At 38.0% G+C, this 25,047-nt stretch overlaps 1 protein-coding gene and 1 long non-coding RNA gene across 7 annotated transcripts in view; one reads left to right on the forward strand and one right to left on the reverse strand.

Moving 5' to 3' along the window:
- Positions 1 to 327: 327 nt before the first annotated feature.
- The window catches only part of KCNN2 (potassium calcium-activated channel subfamily N member 2), a 364,306-nt gene continuing 339,586 nt past the window's right edge, over positions 328 to 25,047 (reverse strand). For all 5 annotated transcript variants that reach the window (XM_059693866.1, XM_059693865.1, XM_059693870.1 and 2 more), the window contains 4 exons: positions 18,883 to 18,993; positions 10,807 to 10,934; positions 4,570 to 4,639; positions 328 to 937 (listed from right to left, as the gene is read on the reverse strand). In XM_059693866.1, coding sequence (XP_059549849.1) covers positions 650 to 937; positions 4,570 to 4,639; positions 10,807 to 10,934; positions 18,883 to 18,993 — 597 coding nt within the window. In that variant the 3' untranslated portion in view covers positions 328 to 649. The remainder of the gene's footprint in view (positions 938 to 4,569; positions 4,640 to 10,806; positions 10,935 to 18,882; positions 18,994 to 25,047) is intronic.
- On the forward strand, positions 17,802 to 22,479 carry LOC132233349 (uncharacterized). Of its 2 annotated transcripts, XR_009452602.1 has the most exons (5): positions 17,802 to 17,915; positions 18,271 to 18,328; positions 18,864 to 18,937; positions 19,415 to 19,532; positions 22,132 to 22,479. It is a non-coding gene; the product is annotated as an uncharacterized LOC132233349 (long non-coding RNA). The 2 variants fall into 2 exon arrangements; XR_009452601.1 differs by lacking the exon at positions 17,802 to 17,915 and having other exon boundaries at positions 18,205 to 18,328.

The following is a 25,047-nucleotide window of genomic DNA, read 5'->3' on the forward strand; positions in this document are numbered from 1 at the left end:
GCTTGGAATGAAATAATTATTTAAAACATCTGTACGTCTTATTTTATGTTTTGATAGAACCACCTCATTTTCCACATAATTTGGAAACCAAATTAGAAATGAGGCTATAAACTCAAATAGTAAACTGGGCTGGGTCAAATGATGTGACTATAATATTTCATAATGATGGAACATCCTAGTAAATATAATAATTGAAAGTTTTTTTCCAACCTGCCAAACTTCTGGAAATCAAAATTATCAACATGTATCAGGTGATATTCAGTCATTTTACCTGAAAATAAGGAGAGATGTGAATCTTCAGAAATGTCAATTGACCAAACCAGTATGTGCAGAAATTAACTTTTTTTATTATATATCATATAATGTAGTAGTAAAGTTTGTTTGAAGTGCATGAATAAAAAGTTAGTGAAATTACAGGAGGAACAATCTATATAGCAATAATAGGTGCATTCCCTGTGCATCTGAAAGAAAGGAAAAAAAAAAAAGAGTTTTCACTCATTTTGGCCTAAAACTTAGTGTTCAGGTTCCCAGGATTCTGACATCAGAACCCGGATAACACTGATTAGAACCATAGGGGCTTTACAATAAAAGCTAAAATATTGACCATATGATGGCAAAAAGTCTTAGTTTGTGGTTAACTGATTCTCTTCTAGCTACTCTCTGATGAAGTTGGTGGCGCTGTGGAGGAGGACCGCCGCCTCCTGGATGAGGACCGGGACCGCTCGGCATTGTAGGCGACTTGCTTGTCGTAGTTCTCCATCTGGGCCTCAATGAAGTCTCTCTGCTGCTGTCTGATGGTCTGGCTGATGAGCCCGGGGAGGGCGTGGATGCTACCAATCAAAGTCTCTAATTTCGTTTCCAGGGTAACAATCCTCTTCTCGAAGTCTTCACTCCTTTCGTTTAAGTCGGAAATCATGTCATACATGATATTCTGGGTCTGGAAAACAGGATTGAGAGGAATAGAAAAACCAAGAACTAAGTCTTAATTACACGGGTCCTGGAAGAAACCGTCAATTCTCAGAGCTTGAGGGCTGGTCTCCTTTTGGGGACAATCAGTGCAACAGGGGCGGGGCGTCAGTTACCTGGGCACTTTACTAGGATCTTGCAAAGAAAATTTCAGGGTATGTGTGTGTTCGATGCCAGGACTTAGAATTGTAATATCTTAGGCATTAATTAGATCCCGCCCCTGAGAATACTGTAGGTGGTATGTCCAATGATTTCTGGTGTACAGATAGACAAACATGTTTTGATTTAATATTTATATATATATAGTTTAATGATTATACAAATGTTAGTGCACTGCATGCATTTTGTAATGTGTACTAGTAATTAGGGCAAGGTTAATTTTTAAAAACAGGAGATTTTAGAAAAACAAATAATAGTATGGATAGTATTAGGATGTAGCACAAATTCTATGGGTGGAAAACAAAGTTTAAGACAAACTGACTTGATGGTGTAATTTAGGAACTTAAAGCTGTAAAAAACTTGTTAATATCTTCTGCTGTCCCATGTTTCAAATTATGGCTCTGCGGGTTAAAGAGCATTTTTACAGATAATCAACGAGAGAATAAAAAGTTGACGATACTGAAGTTACCAGGCTACCTTGTTGGCTATGGTTTAATCAGATGCTAAATGGTTTGAAATGGAAGATGCTTTTGGTATCCTAGTGAATTTTGCAATTGATTGTCTTGATCAGAGGCTGTTCATGACTCTGACTCCCAGTTTATTTCCAGAAGTATCCCAGAGGCTCTCAGGGATGACTGACATAGAGGTAGAGAGGGGAGAGGGTGGCCAGGAAGGGAAGACTGGAGCTGTAAGCCTTAGGTCCTTTAAGTTTTCCCCAAGTCACAGTCCCCTTTCTCTGAGCCTTCCTTCTTTTACCTCATTTCCCGTTGCAACGTGTGCTCTTTTCCTGCCGAACCGGCCTGTGGAACGTTCTCCTAATGATGATAAATGGACTGACTATGTAAGGAAGTTACTATTCAGAACACAGACAGCTAGTTTGAGTTGGGCAATGGAGACAAAACGCATTAACTTTTTATTTTTTTACTATGTAGTATTGAGACTGTGAACAATATCCATTCATCCAGAAAATATTGAACCCTTGTGGCATAGACAGTGCTGCAGTCATAATAATAAGCATGGCACCAAAGAATTAAACAGTATTCTTTATATATCTTAAAGAATTTTAAAGTAAAATCATATAGTTACTATATATAACAAATATTATATCGTAAGTAAAAGGATATATATATATATATATATATATATATATATATATATCATGATATAACTGATATAACATATATATTATTTCCAAGTGGTCTTTTTTTCATAAAAATTCCTAATTCCTAATTTCTTTTATCATTTGACATAGAAGCGATGAAAGAGCTTGCCTCATCTTTGTTCATGAAGTATCCAAGCAAATGTCATGTGTAAATACTAATCAAGGATGTTTCTAAGCCTCATATGTGTGCTTCCCAGCTTAAATGCGTGATATATACTCTCCCAGAGGTAAGTCATTAAATACTTCACTTATATTCTATTTCTGAGGTATCAAATATTCATCTTCAATATTTATATCTTATGTGTTACTGATATACATGAAAGTGAATATACTTTAGATGTATTATTTCATGATACCAGAAATAGTATGTGTGGATTTTATAGATTACTAGGGGCCCGGTGCACGAAATTCGTGCACTGGGTGTGTGTGGGGGGAGCGTCCCTCAGCCCAGCCTGCCCCCTCTCACATACTGGGAGCCCTCAGGCGTTGACCCCATCACCTTCCAATCGCAGGATCAGCCCCTTCCCCAGCCTGATGCATGGGCCAGAGGCGTCAGGCCTGGGCAGGGGACCCTCATTTCCCCCCCATCACTGGTTCTGCCCCCACCCCAGGCCTGATGCCTCTGGCCCAGGCGTCAGGCCTGGGCAGGGGACCCCCAGACCCCTCCGATTGCTGGCTCTGCCCCTTGCCCAGGCCTGACGCCTCCGCCAGAGGCGTAGACCCCCATCACCCTCCGATCGCCTGATCGGCCCCTTACCCAGGCCTGACGCCTCCGCCAGAGGTGTCAGGCTTGGACAGGGGACCCCCATCTCCCCCCGATCACTGGCTCTGGCCCCCGCCCAGGCCTGATGCCTCAGCCAGAGGAGTTGACCCTCATCACCCTCCGATCACCAATCACCGGATCGGCCCCTTGACCAGGCCTGAGGCCTCCGGCAGAGGTGTCAGGCCTGGACAGGGGACCCCCAGCTCCCTGCAGTTGCAGGCTCCACCCCTGCCCAGGCCTAATACCTCTGGCCTAGGCGTCCGGCCCGGGCAGCGGGGACCCGCAGCTGCAGCGGCCCCGAGATTGCAGGCTCCGCTTTAGGCCCAGGCAAGGGACCCCTAGCTCCTGGGACTGCCAGCTTCGACCGTGCCCAGCTCCCATCGCTGGCTCCACCCCTACTTCCTGCTATCACTGGCCAGGGCGGAAAAGGCACCTGATTCTCCGATCATGGCTGGGGGGGCAGGGCGGAAAAGGCACCTGATTCTCTGATCATGCCCCCCAGCTCTTAGCTCCCCCCTGGGTTTCCGATCACTGTCAGTGGCAGGGGGCTTCTTCCTGCTTTCCCTTTCGCCTCCCTGCATTGTGCCTACATATGCAAATTAACGCCATCTTGTTGGCAGTTAACTGCCAATCTTAGTGGGCAGTTAATTTGCATATAGCCCTGATTAGCCAATGAAAAGGGTATCGCCGTACGCCAATTACCATTTTTCTCTTTTATTAGTGTAGATACTTGAGGCTTTACAAATGACACAGCTGATTTATCAAACAACTGAACGTACAGATCCAATTGAGAGTTGCCTCTTTCAAAGCATTTATATTAAGAGGCTGAACACACATAAATGCTATCCTAATCCCATCTTTAGAATTAGTCCAAGAAAATGCAATGTTGTGATTGTTGACAAATATTCATATTTTAAAAGTGGAGTTTACTTGGAAGAACAAGGAAAAATCAACCAGATACAGCTTATAAATGTGTCAGAAGAATTTGGGAACTATTAATTTTTAAATTATGAAATGGAGAAAGAACCATAAGTTATACAAAAGTGATACCTTTTTTTGAAAGACAACTTTCATGCTAAGATGTAATTTCTGGTATTTTAATTTAAATGTACATTCTTCTGATTTTGCTTAAAATACATAAAAAGTGTTTATTGTTGAGTCCTCCTAAGCCTCATAGTTAAAACCAAGATGTAGTTTTGTTCTCATAGGGATGAGACTGAACTACAAATAAGAATCCCCAAGGTATTGTCTCCTATTCCACTTATGTTTCTTAATGTTGGTCCAAATCACTGCAAGTAGAAAAGCTTTTAGAATGCAGTTGAATAATGTATACAGGCAGGAAAAGAACATATTAAGTAAGAGTTTAAAAAAAAATTCTAAGTTGGACCATCATTTTGGGGCAGTTGGTTGGCTGACTTGTTAAATAAATTTAGGGTGGCCCCCTGTGTCAGCATTATTAATTATTGTGCCGTGGTTAATTCCAACAGATGCAATCATGAGGGCTGAGACCCCAGCTTACCTTTGCCAGGTCCACCAAGGTATTTGCTTGGTCATTCAGTTTCCTCTGCTCCATTTTTACACTTCTTAATCTAAAAGACAGAATCTGAAGTCAGAAATGTTTCTTTCTTTCTATGGCTATCATATGCCTTCCAAAAAGCATGCACAAAATTGACAAGGGCAATAACTGCATGGATAATGCCTTAAATATTTGGGGTAAAGTCCAAACTGGTTATGTATCTGCTACAATGAGAAGCATGCTTCCCCAACACCGCAAAAAGGAAAGGAGAGAGAGTAAGGGATGAGGTGTCCATAGGACAACTGTTCACCAGGTAGTTAACATTGAATTAAGAAAGGCTCATAAGGAATTAACCATATGAGAAAAGCCAAAACATTCATTAAAGCCCCAGTATCGTGACAAATAGACATAGGAAGAAATATGCAAAGCAACTGGAATTGCATCACTTAGAGCAGTGAGCACCTTCCTATGCCTATGTGACTAGATACAGGTGTTAGCCCTGTTTAGTCTGAAATGGATTGGGTTAGGTATTTGAACCTGATGAGACACAGTGATAAGTGAGATTCTTATTAGCAAAAAATACAACTTTTATTCAACCAGCAGCAAGACAACTCAAAACACATAATTCTCTTACTCTTCACCTGACTTTTATCTTAAACTGCCATTGAACTTGAAGAGAAGCCAGACCATTTCCTTGGGAGAATTTCCCTTTTTATTGTACATAAAAGTCAGAGGACAATTAAAGTATCTGACAGATGGGATCGTTACTTATAAAGTTACTTTTAGATACTTTTAAATACCATTGCATATATCTGATAGTTAAAAAGTCACTGTTACAAAAAAATCTTTCTGAATGAGAACTATTCCTTAATTCATTTATTGTAATATTTTAACAAATACTTAATTCAGTCTTTACTATGGTACCAAGAAATTAAGGTTTTCCAACTAAAAAGTGCCATTTTGTTCTTTAAGCCAACAATTCAAAGCCTTGCTCCAAAAGAGAAGCAGGTTTCTCTGAACTACCTAATAAAAAAAATATATATCTATGCTAACCTTTTTACTTTGCTGATGAATAATTTTACAAAGTGTAGTGGTAAAACTGGAGAGAATACTTTTTATTATTTCCCAAATTAAATTAAAGGTAATTACAAAGAAGAAGAAAAATATTCACAGGGCAAGATTTTACTGCCAGGGAGATTTTTGTAACAAATGTTCCCGATGCTCAGTGATTTTGTTCTGAAACTAGGATATCCAATATGTCACCAAATCTGCTGTATAGTGAAGAGATAGTTCCTTCTGCCAGGGAGAATTTAACTGACACCTGCCTACATCATGCTCTTTAGCAATCTAAAACAGTTTAAGGTTATAACTTGTCATTGCGACTGTGTTTATAAGAACGGCTCCTTTTCAATGCTATTATAGAGATGGAATATGTCCTAGTCTAAAAGAGTTTCACAAACATAGATTTAAATTTAATATAGTGTTGAGAAATGTTTCCTTAAGTATTTACAAGGGTTTCAAGTCTTGATGTCTGCCTCTTAAAAAACAAGTCAAAAACAAAAACAATCCCCCCTTTAAAAACACACACAAACTTTAAAGATGTGTGACTTACTAGTGAGAAATGTAGCAGGGAGAACCACAGTGTCAGACATGGATGCCACCCTTCCCTGGCCCTAAAGTGACCATCAATTCCTTCATGCATGAAATAAAGTGGGCTAGGTTATTATAATGTTCCCAAGGTGCTGGGTTTATACCAAGAGGTACTCTAGATGACTAAGACATTAGACAATACTAAAACAGGTGGAGAGAAAGTAATTCCTTTTAATTCTCGTCTAATTCCTGATTATTATAAGAAAAAGGTCTTAGGCCAGCCCTGTACTGTTTTTATCTTCTAATACATGCTATCTTCTTTTAAAAAAAGGAAACAGAGAGCAGGCTCTCAGCTCAGAGAGTTTCTACAGGTAACAGCCTGTGGGTAGAATTCATTACCAGTGTTTCAATTGTCAATTGATATTGCTTTTACCTCTCTTTGCTGAGAAGGATATAGTTCTTATCCATTTATGACAGGGATTTATATCAAGCTTTCTTTTCAAATTTAAGTAATAGTATAGTTGGTACATGAATGCCTGAAGTTTGGGGTCACCAGACCAGAAACCTCCAGCAACTTATAAATGCAGAGAAAGTTCTGGACTCAGCAAGTCTGAAGGAGGGTCCAGAGCTGGTTCCTTGGCTGAGGTGAGTACATCATGTTCCAATCAATGGAGCGTAATTTTCTTCTCCTGGGTTCCTAGATTATGTTTCTGACAGTAGAATTTTGCCCATTTTATTTTCTACTCATCTGGAAAGCTGACCTAGAGTAGCCCTATTTGATTGGAATTCCTTTCGCTGCTCCCTGAACTTAAAGCGTCTCGCTTTGTTGCTGCTTAGACTGCCTGTGGTGTAGAACTGGTAGAAAAAGCCTACTGAAGCTGCAGCTGCCAGAATAAAAGGTAACACGCAGATGTGTATTTTACATTTTTCTTCCCCCAAAAGAATAAGAAACATATGTTGATTTCTTCCTTGTGAACTTCACTTATCACAGGAAAATATCATGATTTTGGATCACATTTCCATAGCAGCAATCAGACTACTAAAATTCACAAATAAAGGATCCGCTTGGGTGCATGCAGCCGGTAGAGAATTCTGCAAATGTTGACGGAGCGGCTCACACAACTTACTTCCGAGCTCTATTTTCATTTTGTTGAAATAAAAAGACAAAACAAAAGAAAAGAAACTGTGAAATACTCTGGAACACAATAACACAGTGTGGTGTTCAGTGGTGCACAAGGGGCTCGATTCATTGGCTGGAAGATCCTGTTAAGATTCTGTAGGATTTTGGCATATTGATCAAAGAGAAACACTATTCAATATATTATCATCCCTCTTCATTGCTGCTATTCATCCCCCACCCGAAAGCCCATAGTTTCCTCCAGAACTAGAGTTCAGAAGGAAGAACTTGTATCGTGACATCTTGGCCTCTTTGAGATAGAATGTTTAAGGAAACATTTCTGCCTAATATGAATGCAAAAATGTTTAAGGGTTAAAAGGATAATATTCTAAACAATAGGATTATAATGATGTGGTGTGTGTGTTTGTGTTTGTTTTTTTTTTGAAGGGTATATCTTTTCTGAGTTGGGGCTGTTTGGAAGCCTGGCTTTCTGAAAGGTAGGTAATGCAACACTCGATATGTTATAAAAATTGTTTGTTGAATTTCTTGGCTCTGAGACAAGTTATACTGATTGATGGGTCGATAGAGGTGAGATAGAAGAATGATAAACTTTAAAGTTAAAGCTGCTACCAGAAAAGGGGTGAATTGTTATAGACACAGATTGCTTCGTGGCACTGAGTGCCCATCCACAAAGACAGATATGTTACTGAGAAGAGGACACAGCCTACAGAGTTCGGCTTCCATCCGAGACTAGAGAGGGCACGTGTCGGGAGAAAGGCTATGAAGCTCGGAAAAGAGAAAGATTTGAAATAGAGGGCGGCTGGCAGAAGGGGAGAGAGAGAGCTATTGACAAAGCTCTCAGGACACATCAGAGAATAGGAGAGGCCGGGAGAGCTCTACCCAATGAGTTTGTCAATTTTCCCTCAACTAGCAAAGTCTGACTTCACCCAGTGCTGACACACAAGGCTGACAGTCTCACTGGGTGTGAACAGTGGGCAATAAAGGCCTTGCCCTTAGGAATCGAGCCCTATGTGCTTTCCTTTGTGATTTCACTAACTTAAAATGAAAGATAGTTACTGTATGATTAGAATAAACTAGCCAAACCCAGCCCACATAAATTCTCAGGTGGACTTTTTCACAAAGTACAAGGTCCCTCCCACCTCAAAGGAAACCCAATCACCCAAAGACTAATTTATAAAACAATTCAGAACATTTTTGAGTTGCTGGAAACTCATCTGCTTTAGGAGTATACACTGCTACAGAAGAAACAGAATAAGAAATGTCTGCAGGAAGCAGAGGAATAACACATGTTTTTCTCCTCTATTAGTCTATGCAAAAGAAGCATGCTGAAGGAGCCACAAAACCCTTATGATCAGGTCAATGCACCAACAGCTCAGGGACAGTTTTTAAACTTGGTTTACTGAAAGATAATTTTCCTGACATTTGATTATGAAAAACTTCAAACCTATAGCAAAGTTGAAAAGATTGTATAGTGAACACCCTTAAATTGTCCCCCAAATTTTTGAGTGTGAATATATTCAGATTTAAGAGCTATGTGACAACATAAATACCCACCATTTACACATGGCTACAGAATTATGTTACAAAAAAACTGTCAAAGCATTTAAAAAAGAATATGAAAATTTATCCAAGGCATCAAAGGCAAATCACATTTAATTATACATTTAGTAGGTCACAATGACAGGAAGGGACACAAATACAATCCTGGAGGAAAGGGGATGTGTGGCTGCTGGACGCGTGCAGTGACTGAACTCGCTATTTCCACTCCCACACAGGTGAGTTTTCTTTCTAATATATTTAATATATTTTAGTATGTGTTAGTCTAGGAAAATTAAAAGTGCAGAGAATGATTTCTCCACAGCATAGCATGAGTGCCCCTTGTGTGAATGTTGGGGTTACTGTGCTACATGGTTGGGGTGTGGGAGAGTTGTGTCAGGTGACCCTTGGGGAAGAAGCTTGTCCTCAGAAAGGATGAAAGGCCTGATGAGAGCAGAGGTGACGGCTCAGCATCTGTCAAGGGACTCACTCTCTTAGCTCCAAGCTTCAGGGAATGGAGATGTCTAGACAAGTGCTCCTAGGTGGTAGGACCCAGTCACAGACAGCTGTGAGCTCCAGGGAGCAACTCTTTCTCGGGAGCCACATCAAATACAGTGTTCCTCTCTTGCTCTTCCCTTTTACTCTTTCCCAGATGTTAGAGGAGTATTATCTTAAAATCCTAGCTTTCCTGGGTAAATAGCATAGTCTGTATCTAGACGAGTCACAGAGCTTGTTGGTGGCAGCAAGGAAAAGAGCGTGAGAGACTAGCACCAAGGGCCAGCTACTCCACTGCGTGTGCAGGCTCCCTCTAATTTAGGTCTCAGAGTACGTGAATTCTCTTTTCATTAAGAAAGCTGCAATTTCTCGATAGTCCATATATGACCATAATTACAGACATATTCCACATTTTCAGTGATACTTAGTTAAAAGGGGAAGTTCGTTGGACAGGTAATATGAATGCTTAGTGATTTCTCACAGAATGTTAGTGAAATATAAGACATACAAATTATCTAAATATAGAAAATGAAAACTCCAGCCTCAGAGTTTTCTCCTCTGCTGTGCTAGTTAGCTCTCGAAGACATTTCACTGACTAGTCAAGAGACCTAGTACTTCCCCACGTTTCTATGATTACCCCGGGAGGTTGCACGAGGACAGCCTCTTTGCTGACCCACAAATGTGACCATGTCTGCTCTTCCTCATTTGGAAATGGCATTAAGAGCAAGTCTGTAGAGCATCATAATGGACACCCACATGAATGTACTTACGGTAAGGATGCCGCCAGCCTGGGGGAGAAGGACCTGGGGCTTTCAGATTATTACTGAAGCTCACTAGATATAAATCTGTACTTTAACATCTGTGATAGTGATATAATGTATCAATGAAATGGCATGAAAGACTTGAACTCTGGTGGCCTGAATAAAGTCAGGACAATGATAAAAGAGCACAGGGTCCATAGGAACTATAAAATCTACAATGAACACGTAGCACAGAGAAAACCCCCAAGTCCTGATTAAAAACTCATTTAAAAATTCAAGTAGTAAATCAACTATAGTACTACCTTCATATAAAGATGCTAGGCAGAGTATTAAAAAATAGCCAGACAATAAAATGTTACTTTTTTTCAAGATTTTGCAGTAGATACAAACTAAACATGTTAGAGCAAACTATATGAATGTTAAATTAAGAAACACAATTTTAACTGAAATTACTGCTTCTAAAGAAACTGAGAAGACATTCAATTACTATATATATTAAATGACTATTCTCCCAATAATAAATGATTCCTAATCATACAAGAACCGACAACTTTGCTCACGATTTCATTTATGAAATTATTAAAGTGCCAAATACCGTCCTCTGGGAACAAGCCTGACGACGTTTTCTTTTTTTCCTCCCTCATGAGAGAAGAATAACCAAGTGCTAGAATTAAAACCTAGAGATACAAAAGCAGGAGGAAAATGAAGAATGGTACTTACTGATGAATAGCTTGCAAGAATTTTCGTTGATGTTTTCTTACTTTTGCATGATCTATCTTTTTTACTAGCTTTGTATTTTTGTAAATTAGCCATGTTTCCCTGAGTACATTGGCAGCTGCGTTTTTCACCTGTTAGGAAAATAAACAAAAAAAGCAGTTGATAAATTCCAAAGCAGAATCCTTTGCAACTTGGCTGGGGGGTCATAGTCTTCACCCCAATGATCATGATAAGCTCTAGCTCTGTTTAGTAACTATGTCTCAAAAATTCTTTTTTACATAAGTCTAAAAGTTTAAAAAACAGAATATGCATGGATCTAAAAAGTACCAGTATCTGTGTGGGAACAATATTTAAACTGAAATATTAGGGAGCTACTGATCTCTTCCTGGGCCAAACTCTACCCTATCAGGGACTTTCTTTTCATTCAACCACTTAAAAAAAAAATCAAGAGGTGTTTATTTCTCTACCTTGTATTGCAATTGTGCTCTCGGTGTTCTTCATTTCCCTGGAGAAAGGCAACAGGCCAGAAGGCCAAGGTTAATCTTGCCTTTGTGAGCCTGCTCGGCATGTCTGGCTGTGCACAATGGGAAGGAGGGCACATTTCCACTGCTGCTTGTACAGGGACCCAGCCTCCTAGCTCCCAGAGTATCCTAGCAAACTGAGTTGGTAAGCCCACTTAATTAATTGACAGACGTCTATGTTGTCATGATTTTGTTGGTAATTGAAATGTATACTTCATTTCAAATGAATGGGACAAACCTAAGGATGAAAGCATTACAGTAACACTGCCAAGACCTGATGGAAGGTGTGAATACTTCCTAGCGATGGTCCACCCGAAGACCCAGAGCTTTCGTGTGGGCTTGTTGTTGTTAATCACCTGCTCTCAGAACAACCGTTTGAGAGAGGCATAAAGATGTTCACATGGAGAGCTGCCAGCTAGTAGGGGGCTGGGTGGAGGCAGACAACGCTTTAAGGACGGCTTGTGGTGGGGAAGACAGAACAGTGAGCTGGACTGGAGTACATGCTGGTCTTTCTACTAACCAAGTCCAGTCAAGGGGGCTAGCCAACCTTGTACGATTTTTGTTTCCTCATCATTATGTGAGGTTCAAGAGAAATATTAGTAAAGTCCTTTTAGTCCTTAAATTTACAATAAGAACCTTAGCATTACACTAAGATTATGGGCCCATGTCCGTATGTATATTTTTTCATGTTAGCCTTTTTCATGGTGCTGAAAAGTTTTATTTTTGAGTGAAACTGTATCCCTAGAACCTATTGTAAGAAAATGACTGGTTTCCTAAAATTGCTTTTAGGAGTGGCTTTTGGTCACATCCCCTGGACATTCATCAGCCTCTGCATGGACAGCATTCTGAAACCAACGGAACAGCGACTGACACTTAGGGACTGAGCGCCAGCCGCGGATGAGGAAAGTCGCCACCGTCCACAGGGGCGTTCAAAGGTATTCCAGGTAATTCTTGGCTCTTTATTCTTATGGAAACACATTTCTCTTCCTCACAGAGGTAGGAGTCACCTTTCAGAAGGCTTTTCCATCTGACCCTTGTACGACCTTTTCAGAGGTAAGGAGCTGGATGCAGTATACGTTGTTGACTTCAATTTCAGAATTCAATGGGGTGAGTGCTGCCTGAGGCCTTATGTTGCAGTATTTGTATTCACTCATCTTAGCTGACAGGCTGAAACCGAAAATGACTTCTCATTTGAAAGTAAAATCCCTACAGTTGCTTTTAAAAACCTGTTAAAAATACATATGTATGCTTTCATGTTGAAAAATCCCCTTTTATAATTCTTTAATAGGTTTTCAAACATAGGAATTAACCTCTCAAAGCATCAAATTTAACTGATACTTTTCAAAAATAGCAGCCACAAAACAGTATGTCCACAAATAGAAAAAGGTATCCTTTGCCTAATGGTCAGGTGTGTTTCTAGTAGGTTTTTCCAGTCTCTCATAGGGTTGAAAGGGAACAGCAGACAGGGAGACTACAGGGTGGAAAGCACTTCAGTGTTTTACAGGTTTGAACTGTAGGGGATTGTTACATGAAAGTGATCCGCAAACTTCCAGGAGAAGCAGGTTCTATGTATTTCTGATCATTAGCATGAAAGAGAAGTGCATCTGGGGGGTGGGGGGGAGTGTGCCTTGTTTGCACAATTAAGAGCCCTAAGGTCAGTCATCTACTCCAGTGGTTCCCAACATGGGGCACATGCCCCACGGGGGGAGGGCGAGGGGGGGAGGCAATTCGAGAATGAGTTAACAGTGAATTTTTTGCATTTCTTATGGTTCTAGGGGTCTCATATACAGTATATAAATATATATTGTGACATATTTGTGCACTTCAGTTCTCTAGTACATGTTTTGAAACTTTATTTGCTTTTTTTTCATATCACTTCATATTATTAAACAATTTCTTAGTGATTTCTTCCTCACTACTTCAACTGTCCTTTTGTTCTTTTATTTTTCTATTTCATGGATGCCATGTTCTTTGGAAGCTTGTTTAGACCAAGTTAATGGCCTTTTAGGCTTCCTCCATGTGAATAGGAGTTCACTTTTTGAATAAGAATTATATGTCACGGGGCAGGGGGGCGGGGGCAGGCAATCGGGATTTCAGAGATGCTTAGGTGGGGCATGGCCAAAAAAAGGTTGGGAACCACTGCCTTACTCCTTTTCCCAGGATGTTCACAAATGCTTGGAGGGCAGGAGCTGTGTCATGAATCTTTGTGTCTCCCTAGCTCAGTGCCTTGGCCCTAGAGATGGTATGAAATAAATGTCTCCAGGGTTAAATTTGGCACCAGAGTGTGTATAATTTGCATCATAAATAAACACTTCTGATCAGGAAGCAGATGAATATTTATCAGCCAAAGGATCCTCTTGGAAAGAAGGCTGTACAGGTTAGAGAAGAGATCTAAAATCTAAATGGGTCAGTGCATTTCCATGTTTATTGAGTCTCCACCACATGCTAGATACCATGATAGTTTGTATGAGGAATTTACAAATATACTCAGAAATTTAGTGCCAGTTAATGGGCCAACAGCACTATGAAATCTAACTTATTTCCTATATTTCAAAAAATAAGGAGAGTGAGAGGAGGATTCTTTCTTGACAGGAAAGGACTCTGCCTCCTCTCTCATCCCCCCTCCACACACACAGGGGAAAAGGGAAATAACATTTGTTCTGCCTCACTAATGCTCAACTCCAATTCAAATCTTTTATCAGAAATACCTGAGAGGCCGATTAATAATCAGATAGCTTAATAATTTGAGAAAAGAAAGGCCCTAAAATAATTTATACTACTAAAAGTAATACCACTTACCCAGATGCCTTAAACCCACTTTCATGGGTATAAAGGATATGAACTGTTATATTGCTGACTCATAGGTAATTATAAAATATTAAAGCCATAAAGTGTAACAGTACTTCATCAACCACAAAAGCACTTAATGCTGATACTTTTCACTGACTATTGGCTTTGTTCAATGGTAAATGACACATGTAATTAGAGCACTGTTTAAAAGAGTACTTTGTTTATAGTTTTCCTTTCCTTTATCTTACTGTGACTTTTTTCAACATATATTGCTTTGTTTTTCTTCCTCTTGCCTCTCCCTTCAGAGGCTTAAGTGCAGTATTTCCACTCCTCCTGAATGTAAGGGAAAGGAACATAATCTCTGATAAGGAGGAGGACAGTTTTGTTTTTTAAAGAGAACCATTTCTTTTAAACTTACTTTCAAATTACAGCTGACATATAACATAATCGTTTCAGGTGTATAGCATAGTGATTAGACATTGCTATACTTTACGAAGTGATCACTCCCATAAGTCTAGTACCTACGGTACCTGGCACCAAATGTAGTTATTACAATATTACTGGCTATATTTCCTATGTTGTACGTCCCCATGACTATTTTTATAACTGGCAATCTGTACCTCTTGATCTCTTTCATCTTTTCCCACTCCAACCAAGCAGGGGAGTTTCTTGCTTCTCAATCTGGAAACTACAGTAAAATCCTGCCACATATGCTGAGGGTGACGCCCAGGACAAATACAGACAATGCTACTGAGCCTGTGCACTGGGATGTCACGGGCTCTCAGGGCTCTCACCGTGCCCACCGAGTTCTCCGATAGACCAGGTACAGGGTGGGTGAATGCTGTGACTGTGGAACAGGGCAAGGTCAAGGGATCCATTCCTTTTGTGTTTCAAACCACTGGGCTATATGGCTAAGGACAATGTAAGCGCTACATAGAGTAAATCCTCTAGAATTTCCTTTCCCATGTTAAGAGACACACAAGCAACAAAATTACATAACCACATAATAGTGTTCTTATTATGGATCTTATTGGGAATTCTTAATAGGATTGGAAACACCCACAGTGGACATTAATATGTATAATTATCCTTCATGGTACATCCAGCTATTTTAAAAATTTGTTCTTTCCAAAATGAAAGGATTCAGAGAGCTGAACTCCAAGATTTCCTCTTGGTTCAGACCGAAATGAATAGTAATAATATACTGCCAAAAAATACAGCATGATAAATACTACTTCTGTGAGGTGATAAACTTCAAGTCTGTTAGATAGTTGGTCCTCTCATACTAAGCCCTGTGACATGTTATGGCTATGATGCTTTCCTTTTGAAATCATCAGATTATTCTGTATACATGTACCTATAGGCCACTTCTAAATTGCAGAGTGTCATGTAAACTTTTGGAATTATATAAAACTCCTTCATGCTGCTGCCCAATGAGTAGTGTGTCCTACTTTCAAACACAGTATTTTATATGGTTGAGGTAGTCAAACAGAGAAACAAAGTAGTGTTTTCAGGGGGTAGTTGAGTTTTATATTTTTAATCTTTAATCTTAGCAACTATGTACATTTTCTAGGTCCTCATCTACTCTTGGTTATCCCCCAGGAGCTATTCATTAATGATCATTAAATATTTTAGACTTTTTATTTAAAAAGTTAAAAATTCTAAATGGGCCCATTTAGACATTCCACAAATAAATGAATGGAATCAAGTTTCAAGTAAATGACACTCATTAAGTTGATGACTTTGTATAAAATAACTATTATTTTCGAATATTGTATTGCTATAATATCAATATTACAGTATTCTAAGCTAGAAATTTACCTTTGGTTCTAAGGCCAGTTAAACATCTGTACCTGTACTTAGCGACATGTTGCCTATAAAAGTCAATCTGTCAGCAAGCCTGCTGGATGGAAAGTCTTCTCAAACCTATAAGAGACTGGTCCAAAGAAACAGGCAGAGTAGCTACCCTTTTAAGTAGGAATGAGATAAACAGAGTTAATGAAGCACCGTGGAGAATTTGAAACTAGAACAGCATTTCTTACAAACAATCTGACTCATAACAGAAAATTACCAATAGGGAGTTTATCTAAAGTAACTAAGAACTTAACTGGACTTTAGGGGACTCGTGAGAAAGAACACAAGTGCATTTTGGCCAAGCAGAGAAAAAAACAGAGCCTTCATCCAATTTGCTTTAAAAGAGCAGTACTATAAAAGCATAAGTCTCTGTATCCTAGAATATGGTATTTCAGCTGTCTATCCTCAGCAGTTAACACAGAACCCCAACTATGGGAAGTATATAGTATATTTTGTTAAATGAATATCTATTAGTCCCAGGAAGGAGATTACAGCAAAAATTCAGTACACTTAAAGATTATCTGTTAAAAGGAATTATCTCAGTCTCTGAATCCTTGGGCAATAGCAAGCTAAAGCAGTGGTTCTCACTATTGCAATTTTGTACCGTTAGGGGACATTTGGCAATGTCTAGAGGCAGTTTGGATTGTCACAAATGTGTGTGTGGGATATTTCTGCTGGCATCTAGTGTGCAGAGGACAAAATGCTGATAAACATCCAACAATACACCAAGTCCTGCAAGGCAATGTATTATTCAGTCCTAAAGGACAGCAGTGCTGAAATAACTAAATTAAAAAACCAACCTGGAATGGGAAGAACTCTGAACTTCACAAAATTCTTTAATCAAAGGCAGTATATAATAATGTTACGCTGTAGGTTTTAAAAATCAAAGCCTTTGTCTTTTCTAAAATGCTTTAATAATATGGATATAGAGTATCAATATCCCAGAGTAAATTTAAAGGAGTTACTTATTTTCTTTAAGATAAAAAACTAAATGCCTGCTTGTGAACCAGGGGGAAGTCTGCCTAAGCGTGACAGTTGGTTTTCTTATTTGTGATTCTGTCACATTTTTTTCTTCACTGTTGACAATACTTATACACGGTGTTTTAAGGTATTTTTCTGCCTCATATCTTAAGTGTGGCATTAACTTAATTCCTGTGAAAGAATGTAATATCTTCATGTAAAATTATTTGGATTATGCTCGCACTTTAAGGACTCTTTCTTTTGATATTGTACAACTTCTGTCTCTTAAACATAAACTGCACAGTACAGAACTCATCCAAACAAGTACATGATGAGATAGACAAAACATCTGCTACAATTTTGGATTAGATGTGGACACACAATAATCTAATGTGTGTGTGTTTTCATTTCCCAGTATATCTTTGAAAATGACAAGAACCTAACTCTCCATTTAGCTCATTTACCTCTCCGTCTACTCTCCAAGTGCTTTTCTGTAACATTTAGAAATTAGTTTGGATAATGAATTCAGGATTTGAGCAAATATTATGTAGAGTAGATGTTCCAAAGTGGTAAATCCAGTACGAAAGCATGACATCTAGATGATCATGGCTTTGATCATCCAGAATGTATGTGGACTTGCTAACTGCAATGAAGTCTCACAGTAGTGTCTGACAGGTGAGACATAATTTATCAGGGCAATTGGAATTCATCTTTCCATTTCATAAATATTATCCAAACAAATAAAATATGCATTAAAGTGACTGATTTATTAGGAATTATTTTACCAAATTAAACATGATTACTTTTATACACAGAACCAAAGTCAAAAGTGAGCAAAAACTCTGAAAATGGAACTCTGCTTGAAATCTCTATTGATTCTTTTAAGAATGAATTTACCAAATGACCATGAATTTTGTTATTTTAATGACAGCCTAATTGAATTCTACTTTGAGAAGTGGTTATGTAGCAAGATGACACTGCTATAAAGTAAGTGTTAGTTATTTTTGACTTTGGTATTTCAAGTGACAGCGGTTCTCAACCTGTGGGTCGCAAACAATGAACATACAACCTGCATATCAGATATTTACATTACGATTCATAACAGTAGCAAAATTACAGTTATGCAGTAGCAATGAAAATAATTTTATGGTTGGGGGTCACCACAACATGAGGAACTGTATTAAAGGGTCACGGCATTAGGAAGGTTGAGAACCAATGCAAGGGAGGCTAAAAAGTTAGTGTGGTAAAAATCATTTTCCTTTTTATAGGATTTTCCTCCTGATGTAAGTTACTAAACTTCTCTGCATCTTGGCTTGCATAATACCAGCATTTTCCTCACCAGGTTGTTGTGAAGATGAAACAAGTTTTTATACATGACACAGAGCAGTGGCTGGCAAAGGGTGAGTACTCTGTACACATGTGATTACTATTTTCATTGAGTCTTTATAATTGGACATTGATTTCCCCTCCAGATGGTATTTTCAACATCTCTCTGATATCCTTTAAGTCATGGAAAGAGTCTGTATCTGCCCTAACACCTTGGAGTCCTAAACATTAAGGGTTGTTGAATAGTGACTGGCTTATAGGAGGTCAGTCAAATATTTATTGAATCACGTTCCCATAAAATTTCTGTATTACATTGACACTGTATTTCTTCCTGTTCAATCTGATATTGGTCTCTTTTTCTATACTGCCAACTTAAATGTTAAGAATGACTATTTTTAAAGATTTATGTGGTCTAATTTTATCCTTGAGTAAATACCAAGATTGTCCAATTATTTCCTATTTGACCTAAAGTTAGGAAGAGTCTACTCTCAGAACCAATTCCATATTTTCACATTTTAAGACTAAGCCATGTCATTTTGGCTTTGGAGGTCAAGACAAAAAGCATGTTATCCAACACTGAAAACACCTAAAATAATATTCCCTTTGCAGATAGTGGGTGGTGACTTACTCTTTTTGTCAGCTGAGTATCCATCATGAAGTTGTGCACGTGCTTTTCTGCTTTGGTAAGTTCTAGCTTCCTTGCCACTACAGCTACCACCAGGGCTGTGCAACCAGCACCCTAAAAACCAGAGAAAAGAGAAACCCAAAGAGTTATTACTTTCACTTTTCGCCTCAGCCACAGTAGAACATGTTTAGCACCAAGTACATAAGGGTCTGGAAGTGAAAACACACCCCACTATAATATTCAGTATCTTTAATAAAAATGCATGGTCAACAAGCAATGTGTCTTTATATTGGGATTAAAAAAAACTTAGTTCATAGATGTTAAGAACTAAAGCATGCTCTGTGAATCAGACACATCTTAATTATAAAGTATAGATGGTAAAAAAGTAACTTGCTGAATTTCCAGAGTCTTTTTAAAAACAGAATAAATGTTATACCCCTATACATATAACAGGGATGGATACATTAGATGAATGCACAGAGTAGAAATAAGAATTGTCTAAAAATAATATTTCATAATCTTCTCTCAAAATAAGACCAGCAGGTCTTCAGGCCAATCAACTGTGATATACTGGGGATGAAGAGTGATGCATTGTACAACTTCTAACTGTTCTACATATATAACAGATCACACTGATACATTAAGTGCTGAAGGTAAGAGAACCATAATACTACTAGAGGGCTTTACCAGCACTAAGAAAGGTATGGACCGCCTTTTTTTTTTTTTTTTTAAATTATGGTCATGGTGTTCTCTGTGGTACCCCTGCTCCATGATCAAGGTACACATTCCAAGTCATGAGATGTGGGGTCATCTTGGCTGACTCCATACAGGGTCATGAGGCAAGGCTCGGGCACCTATGGGAGAGCCTAGGTGAGGTCATGCTGCAGCCACTTTACTGGACCTGCACACAGCCAGACCACTGGCAGGTAGGGACGGGGCCGGCTGAGGAGCTACCTGGGTGCTACGAAGGGAGGTCCTGAGCGACACACAGAATCTCATCCCTGAAAGGACCACAGAGCAGTAGAGATTACCAAGCCATCTTAGTGGACAGATGATGAACAGGAAGGTTAAGGCAAGAGCCCACTGAAGAGGGGCACGAACAATGAGATGTTGGCAATACTTCTGGGTCTTTCAACAGGCTTGAATCTTTTTAAACCAGGTTTTAATAGCATTCCCTTTATGTGAGTCAAAATGATAGCAGCTCTAAAAATCACTAGTTATAATAGCAACTCTGTACTTTAAAAATGTGGTGGTCTACATCTTAAACATCTAATATTGAGGAATGGTTATTACTTACAGCATATCCATAATATATAACTGTATTACAATTATTTCTAGAATATTTAAAGATAATATAATGTTTAAATAAGCAAATTAGAAAACTATATATAATTTGCTCCTAATTTTTAAAAAAATGATCCATATTTGGAAAACTGAAAAGAAGTAGTTAGCCCAACTGTGAAAAGTTGTATTTCAGTGGTTGAAATATCAATAACTTATTTTGTTCTTTGTGATTTTTCTGTATATTCTGTATTTTCTATAATAAATACATATTACTTATGCAAAAAATAATTATACATTTAAAAAGTGACAATTTGTGGTTTTAGAAAACATATAACCTAACCTTTACATATTAATCTTCAAAAAATTTAACCTAGTAAAATGATCCTTTTGAATCACTTATGTTTTATTATATAATTAGACTCATTTTATTTTAATTAATAATGTAATTTAGCCATTCAGTTACAGACCAAAGAAGGCATTTTTAGGCTCACTGGGATGAGTTATTACAACAAATCTGGCAGGAGAGACAAGTTGAGAATGAAAGAAAATAAATACACTTGCCCTGTCCTCTACAACCTGATAATTATGACCAAGACATGGCCTTTTGAATGAGCCAATATTGTTTAAATACAATATTTCCAGAGTGTTTGAATACGTATGTCCTTCCATACAGCTCTATGAAGAAATCAGTATCCTCAGAAACGAAGTGATATTGTTCATATGATCAGAGAAAGAGACTAGAAAGTATTTAGACATTACGTGGTTTAACCTCAGATTCAGAAATGAGACAACAAAAATGAGTGAGATTCTTCAGTTATGAACTGTAATCATCACTGATATATTCCATCCTTTATCTCATCTGATAATACCTTTTACCTATATTTTTATTTGTGGTCATTTCCATATCTATGAAGCATTGTACTTCAAAGCAAAACAAGAGTATCAAATTCACCTTATTTTATGGTAAACTCTTATAGTATGAATGTTCAAAAAATTGAGCAATATGGTTAATGACCAAAATAAATCAATATTGTTCCTATTTAAAACTGATACAACTTTAAATAAGCAGTTCTTAACCTTGACTAGAATCACTTGAAGAGTTTGTAAAAATTCCAATGCTGAGAGGCTGTGCCCCCAACCAATTAAATTATAATCTCCAGGGGAAAAACTCAAGCATCAGAATGTTTTAAAGCTTGCTAGGTGATTCCAACAGAGTCATTGCTTTAGATGAGAAAGGATATTAAGGGAATATGGTGACCTACCGCTTTCTATTTTGAACAAACAAGCTAAAGGTTTGTATCAGAGCCATTTCATCATAAAGACATTTAGGAAATGATAAACAAGGAAAGTATAGGCAGAGGACAGAGAGGTCATAAATGCCTGGGCTGCTTCGATGGTTTTCCTGATATTTTGTGTGGTATGTAGACGATGGAAGCAAGGTGACTTCAGAGCTGGGTACCAGTGAAGGAAAAGAATTGCCTTTGGAAGCAGCTATACCTATTTTGTTGACTTTAAAACATCTGCCACAGAATCTAAATAGTTCTGTTATGCTATGAGGGGTTACTCACAGTAAGTCATATTGTGGTTGGTACAAATGTCTATCAGTTGCTTGACAAGTACAGCAGGTCCTTGAATAATGTCAATTTGTTCAAAGTCATTTCCTTATCATGTTGATGGGATGCCCGAGGAACTTAACTTTTATTTATATCAATTAGCCTATGGTTAGATTGGTTTTGTTATACGTTGTTTCACTTCCAGCTCACGTTAAGTGAGGACATACTGTCCAGGATCACCTGCTACATGTATGCGCTCAGGTACTCCTCAATCAGTGAGTCATGGGAAATTCAAGAGTGGGGATTATTACTGAATAAGCAGAGAATGTAAAAATCTGAGGGACTTCTAATCGCTATAAAGATAGCTGTGAGCGGCAGCTGGCACTCTAACTTGAATATTGTTCTCCCCTGGCAGGTGGCCACTGCTGAGATCCTCTGGAAGGAAATCAAAATCCTAACAGAAGTGGAAAATCACTGGTGTCAAGAGCCTTTGGAAACCTTCAATTTGTGTTTATTTCTGGGCTCTATTTTTCCTGCTGCTGGCCCATTTCTTGCTGCATGTTCTCTAGCTCACCCAAATCTTGTGCAATAAAATGAGTACCTTCATTGCAAACTGGAGAAACAAGTGAATCTGACAATTTATTACATTTATCCCTCATTCCATGATCCTAGATGTATCCTTTAAATTGTACCTCAAGAGCCTCTGTAGTAATTTAACCTTATGATTGTTCAAATGCAACCTCCTTTATTCCTTATCTGCCTTATTTTAATTAGGGAAACCATAAACTCCCTAGGTTCTTAATAAATCATAAGACAATTTGGTATAGGTAGAATTGGGTTTCAAAATAACTTACTCTTTTTGTTATGCAAAACTGGCTCACCTCCAAAAGCTTTCTAGGTTCAAGGTAAATTCCTGCCAACACATTAATTATTATAGTAATTTAAGTAATGGTATGATGTTAATGTCCACTCAGTGTTTATTTCCATGACCATTCTGTTTCATAGAGTGAATAAGAATGCAAGTAAATATGCTTTCACAACATTTTTTGTACCCATCACAATGGGTACAGAAACAGTTGGGACTAACATATGTTACTCTCTGAAATGAAGATCCCTGTATGCCTTAACAAGATGAGTCATATTCCTTTCAGCAAAGTCAGAAAATGTATCCTGATTACTGTTCTCCCATTTCACTTTGTTCTCAGGAAAAGCTAAGCAAATCACCAACCTGCCACTTGAAGATGCTCAGGCCACCAAAAACTAAATGAAGATAATGTATTAAACTAGTCAAGGAAAACCTGTATATTTTTTAAAAAAATCATCTCTCTAACAAATTAGATATTGCTAAAGGGAGAAGAAGGGTAGGGAAGAGGCCTCGTCCTTAAAAAAGATAATTATTAATGCTCATTACCTTATACCAGACCAAAGTGAACTGAAAATCAGACAGCATAAGCTATATTTGCCCCCAACACCTAGAGAGTCTTATGTAGGGTGTCTCCCAAAAATGTATACACACTTTGAATAATTATGAAGGCAGTGTTTATTAAAATACATTTCATTTTCAAAATTGAGCTATCAACTGTTAAAGTGTATATACATTTTTTGGACACCCTTTATACTGCCAAATTAAAATGTAGTACTCTTCATCATAGCACTGAAACCGTAAGTCACGTTGGTCCCTCGTTTCCCCAAGATCATTTTACCACATAATATTTCAAAAATTCAAAGAAGTGATATTTTTACTTTAGATAACTTGGTTATGCAGATCCTACAAATACTTCCAGGGATCATAACTTAAGATTACAAGCCTATAGAAAAGGGAAATTTAATAGCATACTGACTGATATCAAATTATAGTACAAGGCTATAGTAATCAAAATAGCATGGCACTATCATAAAAACAGACACATAGATCAATAGAAGAGAGCCCAGAAATAAACCCAAACCCATTTGGTCACTTCATCTATGACAAAGGAGGTAAGAACATTCAATAGGGTAAAGACAGTCTCTTCAATGGATGCTCTTAGGAAAACTGGATTACTTTCTTACATCATATACAAGAATAAACTTAGAATGGATTAAAGGCTTACGTAAGACTCAAACCATAGGCAGTAAACTTTTTAACACTGCTCTTATTTTTTTTTTGATATGCTCCTCAGGCAAGAGAAACAAAACAAACAAATGGGTCTAAAAAGTTGTGCACAGGGAAGGAAACCATCAACAAAATGAGAAGACAGACAATGAAATGGGTGAAGATATGTATCAGCGATACATATGATAAGGGGTTAATTTCCAAAATATAAATAAGAAAAAACACCCCAAAATTTCCTATTAAAAATGGTCAGAGGACCTGAAGAGACATTTCTCCAAAGACCACATACAGAAGGTCAATAGACATATGAAAACATGCTCAACATCACTAATCATTAGGGAAATGCAAATTAAAACCACAAGGAGATGTTGATTTTAGCCATTCTGACAGGTATAAAGCAATAAGTGTTGGCAAGGATATGGAGAAAATGGAACCCTGTTGGAGGGATTGCAAATTAGTACAGGCACCATGGAGAACAGTATGGAGGTTCCTTAAAAAAAAAAAAAAATTGGAACTACCATTTGACCCAACAATACCATGGCTGAGTATTTATCTGAAGAAATTCAAAACACTTATTTAAAAAGATAGCACCCCTATGTTCACTGCAGCATTATTTATAATAGCCAAGACACAGAAACAACTCGTGTCCATCAGTAGACAAATGGATAAAGGAGTGGTACATTTATACAATAGAAAGAGAATGAAATCTTACCATTTGCGATAACATGGATGGACCTAGAGGGTATTGTACTAAGTGAAATAAGTCAGAGAAAGATAAATACCATATGATTTTACTTATATGTGGAATCAAACAAACTGATGGTTGCCAGGGCTGAGGGTAGGTGGGATGGAGGTATGGGTGAAAAGGGTAAAGGGATTAAGAAGTACAAATTTCCAGTTATAAAAACAAACATAGGGAATATAGTCAATAATATTATAATAGCTATATATGATATCAGTTTGGTACTAGACTTTTTAGAGTGATCACTTTGTAAGTTATATAAATGTCTAAGCACTATATTGTATACTTGAAACTAACAATGTTTTATGTAAGCTGTAACTGAAAAATAGAGAATATTTTTTGGAAAAAACACTGAAAAATGGTATCTGGAAAAGATTCAACATATTTTTTCTTTGGAAATTCCAGAATTCTCACCCCAGAGAATGACTGCTAAAAAAATAATAATGTTCAAAATATTTCATGTTAAATTATCTCCCTGTGTACAATGGCTCCTAAAA

Source organism: Myotis daubentonii, chromosome 4, assembly GCF_963259705.1.
Source record: "Myotis daubentonii chromosome 4, mMyoDau2.1, whole genome shotgun sequence".
Taxonomy (NCBI): Eukaryota; Metazoa; Chordata; class Mammalia; order Chiroptera; family Vespertilionidae; genus Myotis; species Myotis daubentonii.